Raw genomic sequence first — 14,979 nt, 5'->3', positions numbered from 1 at the left:
ATGAATGATTCTTTAATAACGAATTACATCTTTTATCATCTTAAATGAAATATTTACTTATGGAAATATTTCAATGATAATAATACATGCAAAATATATCCCAACTCAAAGGACAAAGTTAGAGGAATATAATGAATTCTCAATATTCAATTGCGTTCCTCTAGGCAATAATATTTTGGCTCTTTCAGAGGCTTCAATCATTTTTGTAGTACCAGATATAGTACGAACATTTTCTTCTTGCATCCCTGAGTATTGTGTGCGTTGTTGCACAATCAGCTAGACAAATATATTCACTCTTTGTGGTGGTATCATTAGCATGAACTTTCATTTTGTTAATAATCCAAAACACTACTTGGACTTCATGGTAGTTTCATTATACCCAATTAGAGCTTCGTACTGATAACGTGTTAAGAATAAGAGTGAGCAAAACAAGTATATAGAATAGAAAAGGTAGAGAGAAGCAAGAGTCTGGAGAGAAACTGTGAATAGGGATAGGTTGCTTGATGCAACCTCCTCTATATTTATAGCATTAGTCAATGGGTCACGTATGGAGTACATGGGCTTGGTCCAATGATCATCCTATTCATAACATTTATAGGTTTTTTTGGTGTGATATATTAAACTTTAATATTTGAATCACGTTACAAAATATAATTTCTAATAAAATATATATTTAAATAGAAGAAAGATGACTAAGTTAGTTCAAGTGAAAATAAATGATATAATTATATGTTAAAATATATGACACAGTTATAAAATAGTATCAAAATATGTTCTCGTGAGCCTAAAGTGCAAGTGAAATTTCTGATCCGAACTGTTTCTAAGTCTTTTCTAGGCGCAGCTTCAGAAAAGCATATTCCTGATTGGGTGGTCGCCGTGCCTCCCTTTTGTGTGGTGTCTGCCCCACCATTTCGTCCTCTTTAGCTTAGCTACATTCGTCTCCTTTTTCGTCTCTCTCTCTCTCTCTCTCTCTCTCTCTCTGGGTTTTGGGATAATGGTTTTTCCTCTTCCATGGAGGCTCATAGTTCTCGGTGGTGGTTTCCATGCGTCCTGACGATAGATCTTCGGTGGAGTTTCTTCTTTCGTTTATTGTTTTACTTCTTTCATTGGTGACTTGTTCAGGTTCCTCTGTCTCTATTTCTGTCCTCCCTATTATTTTTTAGATGGTGCTTTTTGTCTCTACTGTAGCGGATATGATGGTGATGCGTCCTAATGATAAAGTCGTAGTGGGGTTTGAAGGGCGTAGTATAGTGCGATCTATGTCTGTGGTGGTCTGACACGGTGCTTTTATAGGTGTGGCGGCTGATTTGTAGATTCGGTGAGGCAGGGCAGTTTCGAAGTGTGGGTGAGTTAGTTTTGCTAGGTTCCGTTGGGTTGGAGGCACTTTGGTGTTGTGGTGTTCTTCGTTGATGTTCTTTTTTATGGTTGTTTCGGTGACGCTCCCTTCTGCTTTTTTTTTTTTTCTTACAATCTGGTGAGGCAGGGCATATTCGATTTGTTGAGGAGGGCCTGAACCTTCATTGATAGATGAATGCACTTTCCCACGTAGTGACGTAAAAGCAAACATACTATTATAAGCTCGATATTGTCCTTAAAATTTCTGCTTTGTGGATCGTTATTGGTCATCAAATTGTACAGTAAATTAGGAGGCTTTATCAAATTTATGTTAATGTAGTATAGGATATCATTAGAAGTAAATTTGAATTTGAATTTGAATTAGGATAAATAGGTTTTTTTTTAATACAGTTTCATAGATTTTTTATTTTAAATGATTTATGGCATCACTTTTCCAATTGGGGTAAGAGAGAGAAATACTGTGAAAATAGGCATTGCATGTGGTGGTACCACTTTTTTTGTTTGAATTTTTTGTATAGTATAAGATAAGATTTAAGAGGTTTGATTCTACTCCAAAGGATAGTTTAGATATGTGAGATTTATTTTTCATATATAATGGTGATTTTAGTCGTATTTTTATTCAATATGAGACTTTTTAACATACATTTATATATTTACGGTTGGACATCTGAAGCATGGAATATGTAGGAATAACACATGTGGGTGACTCATAACGGGTGATCTCCACTACACTTGATTTAAGATAGATTTTTTTTTTGTTATAAGAGGAAGAGTTAAAATATATTCTTTTGTGAGAAAATGAGAAAAAGAAAGGAATTTAAATTGAGAAAAATAGAAGGAAAATTTCCATAAAAAAATAGAAGGAAAATAATACATTCGTGAAATCACCCATTTATGATGATAGAAAGATCTTTATTGTTATTTTTACTTTCATTTTTTCCTTGGCTCTCTATAAAATTGTATCAAATAAAATAATTTAAAAAGATTCTAACTATTCCTTCCCTCAATCAATCACTACAATATGATTTTATTGCAATCATATCTGATTTTCTTTTTCCTAAAAAACTCACCTTATTATTGGTTCAATTCTGTGCATTGCTCAATACCAAATAACAAAAATGAACGCTCGTAGTTAAATTTGAATTAATTTTAGATTTATTCATGCCTTGTATGCTAATTTTCTTTCTTATTGACATTGTAATGCTTAAATGTCTTTTCGGTTATTGTTTTGGAATATATGAGTTAGAATGTTCCGTTTGATTCAAATGAATGCTTGATAGTGAAACGTAATGGACCTAACGGGTATCACGTCCACACAATTTTAGGATCTGTAATTTCAAATATATTTGTAGCCGTAATAAAATGAAGTTAGGAAAAAGAAGAAAAATCAAACTTGTGAATGATCATAGGGTTATATAATCAGAAGTAGCTGTACATTTCAAAAAGAGAGTGACGGAGGCTGCATGTGATCTACCCATCCGAAAATCCTGAGCAGCGACTGAAGGATGGAGAACAGATCAAGAGGTTGTTTTTTAAGCTTTTTGTTTCTTTTTCTGATTCTGAATGTTTTTTTTTTCAAGTGATTTGCTGATAGATCTTTCTTGAATGCACTGGCATTTTGGGATTTTCTATGCCTTTCTTTTGGGTTTTGGGCATTGATCCTGTCTCTAGTTATGTTTATGTGAGCTTCTGTGCTTGAGAGTTCTCTAAGGTTCAACATTTTTAGCTGGCTCTGTAGGGTTTTTGTGCCGAGTAGTTAGCTCTCGGTTGCTTTTTTGGTCTTTGACAGATGTTCTCACCTGTTCGGTAAAATGTAGGATCCATGATCTAGCTTACTTTTATCTAGGCTTGTTGCTTTATAATGTACCCAAAAGAAGAAGAAGAAAAATCCCATTATTACTTTTCCTGATATGTGTGGCTGGTATCTCTTTTCTTCAAGCCTGTACATGATCATGCTCTTGAACCCTGTATTAGTGTGTTATCTTGATCATACTATCTCTCTTTTGGGAATAATTTTTTTGACCTTCAACTTCTTTATAGCATGTAAACATTGACTACTATAGAGCAGCAATGAGTTTGTAATTTGAATGCAGAAGATTATGAGAATGAGCTGTTTGAATGTTTGCTGATATGTCAATTCAAGGATAATTTGAGAACAAGTGGTGGTGTTTGAATTGAAATAAAAAACTGCAATTATGGTCAATTGTCAAAATGATTATGGAAGATGAAACTTTTGTTTCAAGCACTGTCAAATAATACTTTAGCAAGAACCCAGAATCAAAATGATGAACATTTAGCCTCTTGAAGAAATCGGTTAAAATAGTTCCCTGTAAAGAGCTGTTTTGCAAAGTTATTCAACTAAGTCAACCACATTACTTTCCCCTTGCTTTAGGATGGTAAATCAGATAAAGAGGAACACTGAAGAAAACTATCAGCTAATACACTAAAAAATGATTCAGATATGAAGTCTTTCATGAGACATAGTTTTTGATAGAGTATCATTCCATCATTTGATTTGTGTAACAATGACACCTAGTATGAAAAGACTTATCACGTTGAACTCAACTTTTGACTGATCATACTCAGATTTTTCGGGCTTCATTTCTTTTCTTTGGGATTAGACTATATCTTCAATGCCTATACTTTGGTGTTCACCTTCGTGTTGCTTGCAGGGAGAGGCAAAGCGAAGGAGGAGGCAGGCCAAGGCAATCGTCAAGTTCTTGGAGACATTGGTAATTTGGAGGTGCTTAGAAATGCTGAAGGGAAGCAGATTTCACGGCCCATCACAAGGTTTTCAAATTCTCGTCCGTTTGCATTGAGGTTAATAGATATCCAAACATAGTTATACAAGTTATCAGTAGTTTGTGTTGTCATTTCTGTTTGGTTTTAATTGATCAAGTTTGTTTGTTGTGTGCAGGAACTTTCACACAAAATTGTTGGCAAGTGCACAAGCTGCAGCAGTATAAAACTATGAACTAAACATATTTGTCAATGCACTTGAATTAAACATCTATGCAGCATTATGTTATAAGTGAATATGTCCCTTTTGATTTCGCAGAACCTGGTAGTACAAGCTAATGAGCAAGGAACTCCACTAGGGAAGAAAGTACAGTTGCATCAACAAGACATTTTCTTACCTCATTTAATGATGTGTTGTACTTGAATAAACCTTGTGACTGACTTTATGCACTTTCAACTGCCTAATATTTGTTTTCAGCGTGTTATTGTAACTACACTGGACAATGGAGGAATTGTTCACAAGCAAAGTGGTGTACAAGATTTGACACAGAAGCCAAATCCTGATCCTGTAGACATGGTTAGTTCTGATGATTTTGTTTGTGAAATGAAGTGTGAAATATCTAGAAGGAATGTCCAGACTCTGAGCTCAACGCTTAATGCACAAAGCAAGGTGGCTCAATTTTGTTTAATAGTTTGGTACAAACACTTCTACACTCACCCTGGTTTCGTATTCTGGCTGGTTTTCTATATTTTAGTGTGTTTTCCATACAGGCTGCTAGCGGAGTCGTGGCCGAGCCTGCGGATCAGCCAGTTGAAATCGATGCAGAAAATGCTAACAATGAACTTGCAGTAATTGAATACCTCGACGAGCTATACAAATTCTATAAACAAACAGAAGTACCTATTATCATCATATCTTTTGCCATACTTTGCTGTCTTTATCTTTGTCACTTCATTAATCTAACTCATGATGTAGGGTGACAGCAGAGTTTCAGATTACATGAAATCACAGCATGAGATTAATGAGAAGATGAGGTCTATTACTGTTGATTGGCTGCTTGAGGTCCATAACAGATTCAAATTAATGCCGGAGACACTCTACCTTACCATAAACATACTTGATCGATACCTCTCATCGACGGACATACCGAAAAAAGAATTACAGTTAGTGGGCATAAGCTCAATGCTCATAGCTTGCAAATATGAAGAGATATACCCTCCTCAGGTAGCACTACCACCATACTCCCTACGTTTTTCCTGTTACCTCTAAATTCATCATCAATTGTTGGAAATTGCAGATGATTGACTTAGTTAGCATATCAAATGATGCTTACACCAAACATCAAATTCATTCCATGGAGAGATCAATTCTTGAGAAGTTACAATGGTATTTAACAGTTCCCACACCTTATGTCTTTCTAGTCAGACTAAGCAGTGTTCAGCCAGATAAACAGGTGATTCATTACACAGTTAACCACAAGGTTCGCCTAATATCCTAAATTAAAGATTGGTTAACAGGCATTGATTGTTATCATTTGTTTAGATGGAGAACCTGGCTTTTTTCCTCGCCGAACTCACTCTTGAGCACTACCAAGCAATTGTTTCATACTCTCCTTCAACGATTGCGGCATCAGCAATCTACGCTGCTCGCTGCACCCTCAACCGGCGTCCATTCTGGAGCGAAACGCTCAAGCGCCTATCCAGCTACTGCACAGAACAGATAATGTAATTATAACCTCTCATCACTCTCACAGCCATGAAATATGAATGATGAAATTATTCTGATTAACACTTGTTTGATATTTTCATTACAGAGAATGTGCTAAGCTATTAGTCAGTTTACAAACAAGCGCCGCAGATTCAAAACCTAACGCACTGTACTGGAAATTCTCAAGCGAAGACAAAGGTTTCGTTGCTCTTCTACCTCCAACCAAAAACATAGAGAATCAATTACTCATGTAATAATCAGTTTCATGATTTGTTCAATTCAGATCCAGATTGCAAGAGAATATAAAATTCAATCTCAGATTCAGATTTTCATTACTTTGAAACAAGATCGACCTTACAATACAAACAAACGCAGATAAACCATTACAATGCGAAATCACTGGTTGAATAAACCTAGATTTCTAAGCTCTCTCGCCTCTGATTCTGCGAGCGAGTTGAATATCCTTAGGCATGATAGTAACTCTCTTAGCATGAATCGCACAGAGATTGGTATCCTCGAACAGTCCAACAAGGTAAGCCTCTGCCGCTTCCTGTAGAGCAGAAACAGCACTGCTCTGGAATCGGAGATCGGTCTTGAAATCCTGAGCGATTTCTCTGACCAGCCTCTGGAACGGAAGCTTCCGGATGAGAAGCTCAGTGCTCTTCTGGTACTTCCTGATCTCCCTCAGAGCCACGGTTCCTGGCCTGAAACGGTGAGGCTTCTTCACTCCGCCGGTTGCCGGAGCGGACTTGCGGGCGGCCTTGGTCGCCAACTGCTTCCTCGGCGCCTTTCCGCCGGTGGATTTGCGAGCGGTTTGCTTGGTACGTGCCATTAGGGTTTGGGAATTGGGAATGAGTGAGAAGATTTGAAATGTGAAATTGCAGTGAGATTGAAGAGTGGTTTGGGGGGTTTATATAGAGTGGGTTGTGGAGAATTTTGGAGCGGGAAAATTTTGAGATGTAGATTTGGTTTTGATTTTGAGAATTTGTTTCGCGGATTGTGAGTGTGTGAAACTGGGACCGTCGATGAGAGATTAATCAACGGTTGAAGTGGTTTCTATGCTCGATGCACGGATCGCGATCCGTGGCACTTCTTGGATGAACGCGCATTGATAAATTACTTACCCAATTGCATTTTTGTATCCTTGTTTGCATTGTGTGCAGTTTTTGTCCACTCATTCACTCCTTTCAGAAAGAAAAATTACTAATTCAGGGTCCAAGTTATTTATTTATTTATTTTTTACAAAGGAAAGCTAAACAAACAATGCAGTAACTTTTTTTATAAGCAAAATTGGAGTATAAGACCATCTCCAATGGTAGGAACTTATTTTGGGACTTAACTCAATTTTTGTGGGCCCAAATTGCCACATAGGATTTAAGACACTCATAAGGTCTTCATGCACATTTCACTCTAGTGGTTGAGATCTTATTTTACTTTTGACTGGACCCACGGTACCTAATATATTTATATTATTTATTTTTCTCCCTAATTTTTACTTTGGTTATGGTATTGAAGGAGAGAAAAAAAAATATTATTTTATTTAAGATCTCACATTTGAGAGTAACTGAGCTAAGGCACGGATCTTAGCTTTTGCTAAGATCTCATGCCATGTAAGATAGCTCCAATGGTGGGATCTAATAATATCCGGATCTTATTTTAAGGTCCCAAAATAAGGACTCTATTGGAGATGCTCTAAGGGGTGTTACAAGTTACAACCCATTACAAAAGATACAAGCATGCACCTCCAAGCATGAGCAATAGGGAACCAAAATAATAGTCTCACCCAAGAGACTCAAAGGGAAATCCCAACAAAAACCTAAGGCCGGCATACAAGATAAAAGACCAACATCAAATATCATATTACAGTGTCCTGAGGGCTAGCTCAAACGGTAAGAGTTAGGAGACATAAGAGTTGGGTGGGATAAATGGTGAAGGGTCCAGAGTTCGAACCCTGAAAAGGAAATAATTTACTGACAACTAACATTTTCCTATCAAAAAAAAAATTACCCTGTTATAGAAGGATGTCATCATCTAGCTCGTCCTCGGAAAGCTCGAGGCAAGAGTCGAGGGACTACTGTTACGGGACGTTGTCATGATCTAGCTCGGCAAGCTCGAGGTCAGAGTTGAGGGACCAGTGTTACGCGATGATCCCAGCACGAAACCCGGCCTCAGTCAGACCGATTTGGACACTCCGAGGCGCGAGTCACAATCCTTACCCAACCGAGCGATTACCCTGACCAAACATATCGTGACACCTAACTTGCTGGCCTCAGGAGGTGGCAGGCTTTTAACGTCACGAAAGCGGCCTATTGCAACCACCCCCGACAAAGTAGCTTGCAGCGTCGCAATTGACTCGCATCAAACACTGAGCACGCCAAGCCTTGTCACCTCACTCTCCACCGTAAGATCATCGCCTCAAGGGCAAGGGATCCAACACTCCAAAAGCATACAACCATTGTTAAAAGTTCAAACGCTACATACATCGTCTATCATGTTTTGAATGATAACAATTTTCAGAGAACCTAAATGAAATACTCAAACACTCAAGGTGATTTTCTTTTTCTGGAAATATCTTTCATGGAACCACATCCTCACCGTCTGATGACAAAGTACTAGACTACACGGCAGACACGAGCTCAGTAAAGTCAAATATGTGGATCGTCTGGCCAACAGAAGAAAGAGAATGAGCTTCAAGACAAACTACCTAAGCAAATAGGGAGTCTAATCTACTACATCGTTTGAACGAGAACAGAGTAGAAGACGAGAAAAGTCAAAGCGTCAAGAACAGGAGATCAAAATGATGAGAAGAGACAAAACATTAGAAATAGAAGACGAAGAAGAATCAAAGCGTAAGGATAAGCTATGCAAGGAAGATCAATGCCAGTAGATCGTTTGAGAAGACTGCGGTCAATGAAGATCAGCATCGTTTGTCTCAAGTAAAGGAAGTGCATTGTCAGAAGAAGGAGCGGCATATTCAAATTTTAATCCTCTGAAAATCAAGAAGAGAAAGCAAGTGCAAGCAATCACGTGACATCTCACAAAGCACATTAATCTAGGAAATGATTATAACGTTGTCAACATCAGTTTCCTCTTTCTCTCTTGCAAGGACTGGAACAAGGCTTGAAGTGCTACCAACTACTGACATAGATACACATTGTAGCAACCAGTCTCCATCAAAGAAGTACAAGGCATTAAATGCACCTGACGAGAAGATCGTTCGATCCAACGACTATTTTTCAAGTTGCTCTACACGCTCCAACGACTCTCAACACATCCATGGAGAACTTGAAGTATAAAAGGATGACTTGAAGATATTCAGACTTGTGAAAATTCTCTATAACTTACATCTGAATTATTTTCTTCAAATAGCTCAAGAGTCAAATCCTTTCATCGTCTGAGAGAAGAACCACAGAGTCAAATCCTCTATCCAACTCTCTTTCGAGTATGAACACAAAGTAAAACTCAAAGTCAAATCTCATCCAAACACTTTGTAGTTCATTGTGCTGTAAAATTCTAAAATCTCTCTTGTGAGAAGAGAACCCTGTAGAACCAAACGATCTTGGAAAAGATCATAGAAGAAGTCTTGTACAATATTTGTTAGGAGGAGTCCTTATAAACTCGCAAAGAGGAGTTCTTATAAACTCGTTAGGAGGAGTCCTTATAAACTCGTTGGGAGAAGTCTTGTTGAATACTTGTTTTAGGAGAAGTCCTTAATACTTGTTAGTGAAAATATTGGTTAAGCCAAGGACTGGACGTAGCCCCAATGTTTGTGGGTGAACCAGGTATATCGTTGTGTGCTTACTGTCTATTTCTTTACCGATTTTATATCCGCTGCATCAAACGATTGCGAAAATTATTTCTAAACTTATATTCGATTGAAAACTCAAGTTTTAAAGGGAACACAATTCAAACCCCCCCTTTCTTGTGTTACTTTTCCGATATCAACCACTACCACCCCTCAAGCCCAAGGTACCATCAACCACTATAAATTCCAACCTCCATTCAACATATAAGGTAAGTTCTCATATTCCCATTTGCATTCGCTCTCCTCTATTCTTTTTCCTTACTGACTCAAACATCAGAGTCCCTGCAGGTACCTCCGGTGCTCCTCCTCCATCCTCGTCCGAAGTCCAGCGCATTATTTCCCATGTTCGTGAAGGAACTTGATCTGACCAGATCCAACCATCCACATTGGTTCATACCCCAAGACAACTAGTACGTAGCTTAATCAATAGCAAGCCAAAGCTTTCTTGCTTTGGAAACGACTAAACCCACAAGTACAATCCCAACACCTCATAACAAGCCCTACCATAATGTTGTTCAAAGAGGGGAAGCAAGAATCCCGGTAATAAGACAAAACAAATTACATGTCATACTCAATCCAGCAAAAACACAACGAGCAGAACTTATCAACTAAACTAAAACATCTTCGTACAATACCACAAGAATGCTCGATGGAGGCTATATCCAAACACGGTGAGGGGAATCATCTCGCGAGGCTTGGTGCGCCAAGAAATCCACGACATTATTTCTGTCCTTGAAAATCAGAGTAAACAACACATCCACGGTCCCAGTTTTATAATTAAACAAAATTTTGTGGTGAGTAAAATAATATTTGATCAAAAAATAAATATATCAAATTTATAATTAAGTTCGTCTACTTTATTGGCCTTTTTTCAATTTATATATTTAAAATTACCAAATATTTAATTTTCTAATCAAATATTTTGAAGGTTTTGTGGTGAATTTGGGATGTCAAATAGTTTCAAGATAAATTACACTCACTCTAAGGTTTAATACTATTGCACTGATCTCCCCTTGAGTTTGCAAAATGCATTGTCCTCTTCTTCTTCATATATCATTTTGAATAATAGAAGGGTACTTAGTGCTATAATGATTAATCTAATAGGAGGTTAGTGCAATAATAATAAACCTCAAGGAAGGTTAATGCAATGTTCCCAATAAAAAAATGGCTATTAGGTATTGAATTTAAGTGGAAGAATGTCTGGAATTATTTAATTGTTTCAATTTGTGAGATATCCTATCATATACTCTTAGGGTCCGTTTGGTGGTGAGGACATGATAGGATATGGCAGAATAATAATCATATCTTGTTGTTATCTGTTGTTTGTTGCGCCAGCAGGATAGGATAACCATATCCTGGTATCTTATCCTATCATGTCCATCATGTGTAAAAGTTATCATGAGGGGGGAGTTAGGATATAACTTATCATAACAGGATAGGATACCAGTTATATATTTTCTTTCAGTATCCTAACTCCAAATTAATTTATTTTAATATTATATAATTTATTATTTATAATAATATTAATTTCACTAAAATAAAAATAAAAATAAAAATATTATTCATAAATAGTAAAATAGACTACTCACTTACAAATATTGATTTATTAATAGTAATAGACTAATTTAATATTTTCATCTCCTATTATTTAAAAATTATTTATCTACTTATATAATAATTTAAATATAGATTACTTTTGAAATAATAATATTTTTAATTTAGTTAATTTTATTATTTATCACGTGTCACAATTAAGTGAAAATCGCAAATATTAATTTTTTAATAGTCAACGACTAATTTTCTATTTTCATCTCCTATTATTTAAAATTATTTATCTACTTATATGATAATTTATAATTTAAATATAAAGTACTTTTGAAATAATAATATTCTTAATTTATTTAACTTTTACTATTAATTATCACGTGTCACAACTAAGTGAAAACCAATTGGTTAACTGCATAATTTTATTTAAAATATAGGCTATCTTTTTGTTTTTTGAAAAGAAATATAGGCTATCTTGAAAACAATAAAATAGGCTAATTAATAAAATTTAAATTAATTTTAGTTATTTTAAAATATCTACTCATTCATGAAAATGTATAAAAAATTAAATTTAATGGAATGATCAATTTTTAAATGTATATTTTATTCAAATATAAATTTGATACATTTTTTCTTATCATATCATGTCCTTATCATGTGCACCTCAAACACAGAACATAATAGGATAAGAGTCTATCATGCTCTTATCCTATCATGTTGCTATCTTGTTTACATATCATCATATTATATCATATCCTGACCACCTAACGGACCCTTATACTATATACTAAATATGAAACCAAAAAGTGGCAACTTTGACAAGTGTCACTCCCTAATTCTATACATTTCTTTATAAGTTTTCTCTCTCATCCTATAATTAGTAGGTTGATGATGTCATATTTATATTTTTTAATTTTTAGTAATTTAAAAATTAAATAATTCCAAATTTGCGAAAAATAATAAATTTATTAATATTGCATTTAATAGTTATTAATGACATTAGAATAATTAACAAAAGACAATTGTAACTTTTTTTTAAAATAACTACTGTATTAATTTGACATTTAATGATTTTTAATGACATTAAAATAATTAATAAAAGTCAATTGTGACTTTTCTACCATTAAAATGTATGCAGACAAAGTTTTGTTAATGATTATGGTTATTTTTATATTACAAAAGAAAAAAAAGATTGAATATAATATCTTACGTTCAAAATAATATTAAATATGTAATAAAAAATTGATATCAAATAGTTTTAACTTTTAAATGATTGATTTGAAAATTAACTCAAAACTTTTGTATTTTATGTTTTCATATAAGATTAAAATAGTTTTGGTATATTGATTCAAAGCATAACAAATTAGAGAAAAAAAAAAGAATTAGAATGTAACTAGGATTAGAAAAAAAAAATTAAATAGGTGATATACATATTTAAAAAAGAAAAACGAGAGAGGAAATATGAAGAAAAAAAAAAGACTATATATGCCGACAAAATACTCTAATTCCACCCGTGCATGTCGTGGGATCAATACTAGTTTGCTTAGAATTTGAGAAATATAAGTAAAATAAAAATAATAGGGGACATAACGGTAACCATCACAACAAGCTGAGGGCCTAACTTTGCTAAAAAAAAATTTTTTTTTTTGAAGTTGGCTTTAAATAAAATTAACTCAAAGCAGGCGATGACGCCATTACATCATTGATCACCAAAGGATCAGCAGCATGAAGAACCTCCTCCACCCAAACAGAGTCGGGGAAATCAGAAGCATTCCTCGCTAAAAAATCCGCAACATAATTGCCAGAGCGTCTTACAAAAGAAAAATCAAAAAAACTAAAAGCAGGAATTAAAGTACGACAATCTCGAACAATAGCATCTAAATAAGATAAACCTGTTGTCTCCTTCTTCCACCAAGTAAAGAGCTGAAGACAATCCGTCTCAAAGCACACCGAACGAAATCCAAAATCCACAGCCAATTGCATCGCCCAACGGAGACTCGAAGCTTCTCCAAGCAAGGAGGAAATAACATTAACTGGATAATAAGCAGCAGCTCCCAAAACCTCTCCATTTGAATCTCGCGCCACCATACCATAACCACACACCCCATCCTTGATGGATGCATCCACATTAACCTTGATCAAACCCACATCTGGCCGCTTCCATGTTGCTGCGCGAGCCCCTACCTCTGGACGGTTAATGGGCTGTGCGTCGTCCCTAGGATGGAGAGTAGAGCATCTACGAAGCACCTCCCCCACATCCAAGCGTCTCCCCCTAAAAACCATTGAGTTTCGAGCTTCCCATGTCGCATACAAGAGAGTTTGAACAGCAGCTGTGAACTCAGGTTCATCTTCATGCAATACCGCCACCATAAACGCAACCATGGAAGTGAAATTCTCCATCCGTATTGCCAATTCAGAGGCAAACCAAACTCTCTCCACAGCTGGGCACTTGAGGAAAACATGCTCACATGTCTCCACCTCTGCTTCACAAAAAATACAACAAGGGTCTAGAAGCATACCTCTCCTTGCAAGGGCAAGGGCACCTCTTACCGGAATGAAACCTTGAACTGCTCTCCAAGCCAACTCTTTACACCGAGGAAGAGCTGGGCTAGCCCAAAAATTCCGCCAAAGAGAAGCATGCAAGAGTGGTGCGGAAGAGGACGACGCCTCTTCACGGATAACCATATCCCTGAGATATTTATAACCTGATTTGCACACATAAACACCATCAGAGGTGTCATACCAATAGAGAGCATCAGTATCACCTTGATTGGAAAGTGGAATGGCCACAATTTTCTGAATTGTGGAAGGACTAAAGACCTCCTCTAAAAGCTCTAAGTTCCAACGCCCATTTACCAACAAATCCGACACCTTTTCCAATCTCAGATCTGCAATTGCCTCATGCCTGTACACCAAAGATGAACCATCTGGAAGCCACTTATCATTAAGCAAATTGATATGGGAACCATCCCCCACCCGCCACCTCAAACCCCCCTCAATCTTTCCACCTGCCTTCAAAATACTAGACCAAGCATAACTTGGTCTATACCCTTTTTTCGCCACTAAGATCGAAGAAGAAGGGAAATAGACTGCCTTAAAAATTCTCCCCAGGAGAGATTCAGGGAACATATAAATTCTCCACCAGTTCTTAGCCACCAAAGCCTCATTGAAGGCTCTAAATTCTCTAAAACCAAGACCTCCGTCGCATTTATTTTTGCAAAGATTAGCCCATCTCGTCCAATGAAGACCTCTCCTAGTTACATCACCTCCCCAAAAGAAGCGAGCAATCATTCTGTCAATATCTGCACATATATTATCAGGCAAAATAAAACAGGACATAACATAAGAAGGAATAGCCTGTGCAACAGATTTAATAAGTATTTCTCTTCCAGCTCTGGAAAGTGATTTTTCCTTCCAACCTTTCAACTTTTTCCAAACTCTCCTTAAAAAAATTACTGAGAGACTAATTGGTTATATCTTTAACCTTATTACTTTTAGGAAAAGACAATAGTATGTCAGGTTGTCATATTCCACATGTATTGGGTGTTAAGCAAATTTCACGAGCTAAATATTGTTTCGAGGTGATAAAAAAAGTGACTGTTTATTTTTTATTTTTAAATGAGAAAAGCAACGAAAGAAGTTTTACAAATGTAAAAAGAAGAGAAAAAAAAAGGTGTATTTATGAAAGATTTCACTTAATACATTTCCTAATTCTTAACCCCAAACACCTCTACAAATGGTTAATTCCTTCATTTAAGATGCTAAAGAGTTATTCACCCCCTAATTTCTTAGCTAAGTGAATCCATCATTTGAAATCTCTAGTCTT

The 14,979-nt window shown here is 36.1% G+C and overlaps 2 protein-coding genes across 5 annotated transcripts; one reads left to right on the top strand and one right to left on the bottom strand.

The window, feature by feature from the left end:
- The first annotated feature begins 841 nt into the window (after positions 1-841).
- Positions 842-6,138, top strand: LOC130744316 (G2/mitotic-specific cyclin S13-7-like). 4 transcript variants are annotated; one of them, XM_057596505.1, is made up of 11 exons: positions 844-1,067; positions 2,780-2,880; positions 4,029-4,176; positions 4,274-4,316; positions 4,415-4,462; positions 4,574-4,765; positions 4,867-4,992; positions 5,072-5,320; positions 5,394-5,549; positions 5,639-5,820; positions 5,910-6,138. In XM_057596505.1, exons 2-11 carry the CDS (start codon positions 2,862-2,864, stop codon positions 6,055-6,057), a joined length of 1,311 nt encoding a protein of 436 aa, XP_057452488.1. In that variant the 5' UTR covers positions 844-1,067; positions 2,780-2,861; the 3' UTR covers positions 6,058-6,138. The 4 variants fall into 4 exon arrangements, with proteins under 4 accessions (XP_057452489.1, XP_057452490.1, XP_057452488.1 ...); XM_057596504.1 differs by having other exon boundaries at positions 844-1,122; XM_057596506.1 differs by having other exon boundaries at positions 842-2,880; positions 4,029-4,146.
- On the bottom strand, positions 6,107-6,699 carry LOC130744317 (histone H3.2). Its single transcript, XM_057596508.1, has one exon. The coding sequence runs from the start codon at positions 6,633-6,635 to the stop codon at positions 6,225-6,227; it is 411 nt and encodes a 136-aa protein (XP_057452491.1). The 5' UTR covers positions 6,636-6,699; the 3' UTR covers positions 6,107-6,224.
- Between the last annotated feature and the right edge of the window lie 8,280 nt (positions 6,700-14,979).

Source organism: Lotus japonicus, chromosome 3 (assembly GCF_012489685.1).
Source record: "Lotus japonicus ecotype B-129 chromosome 3, LjGifu_v1.2".
Taxonomy (NCBI): Eukaryota; Viridiplantae; Streptophyta; class Magnoliopsida; order Fabales; family Fabaceae; genus Lotus; species Lotus japonicus.
This window is presented reverse-complemented; position numbering and strand designations above follow the sequence as displayed.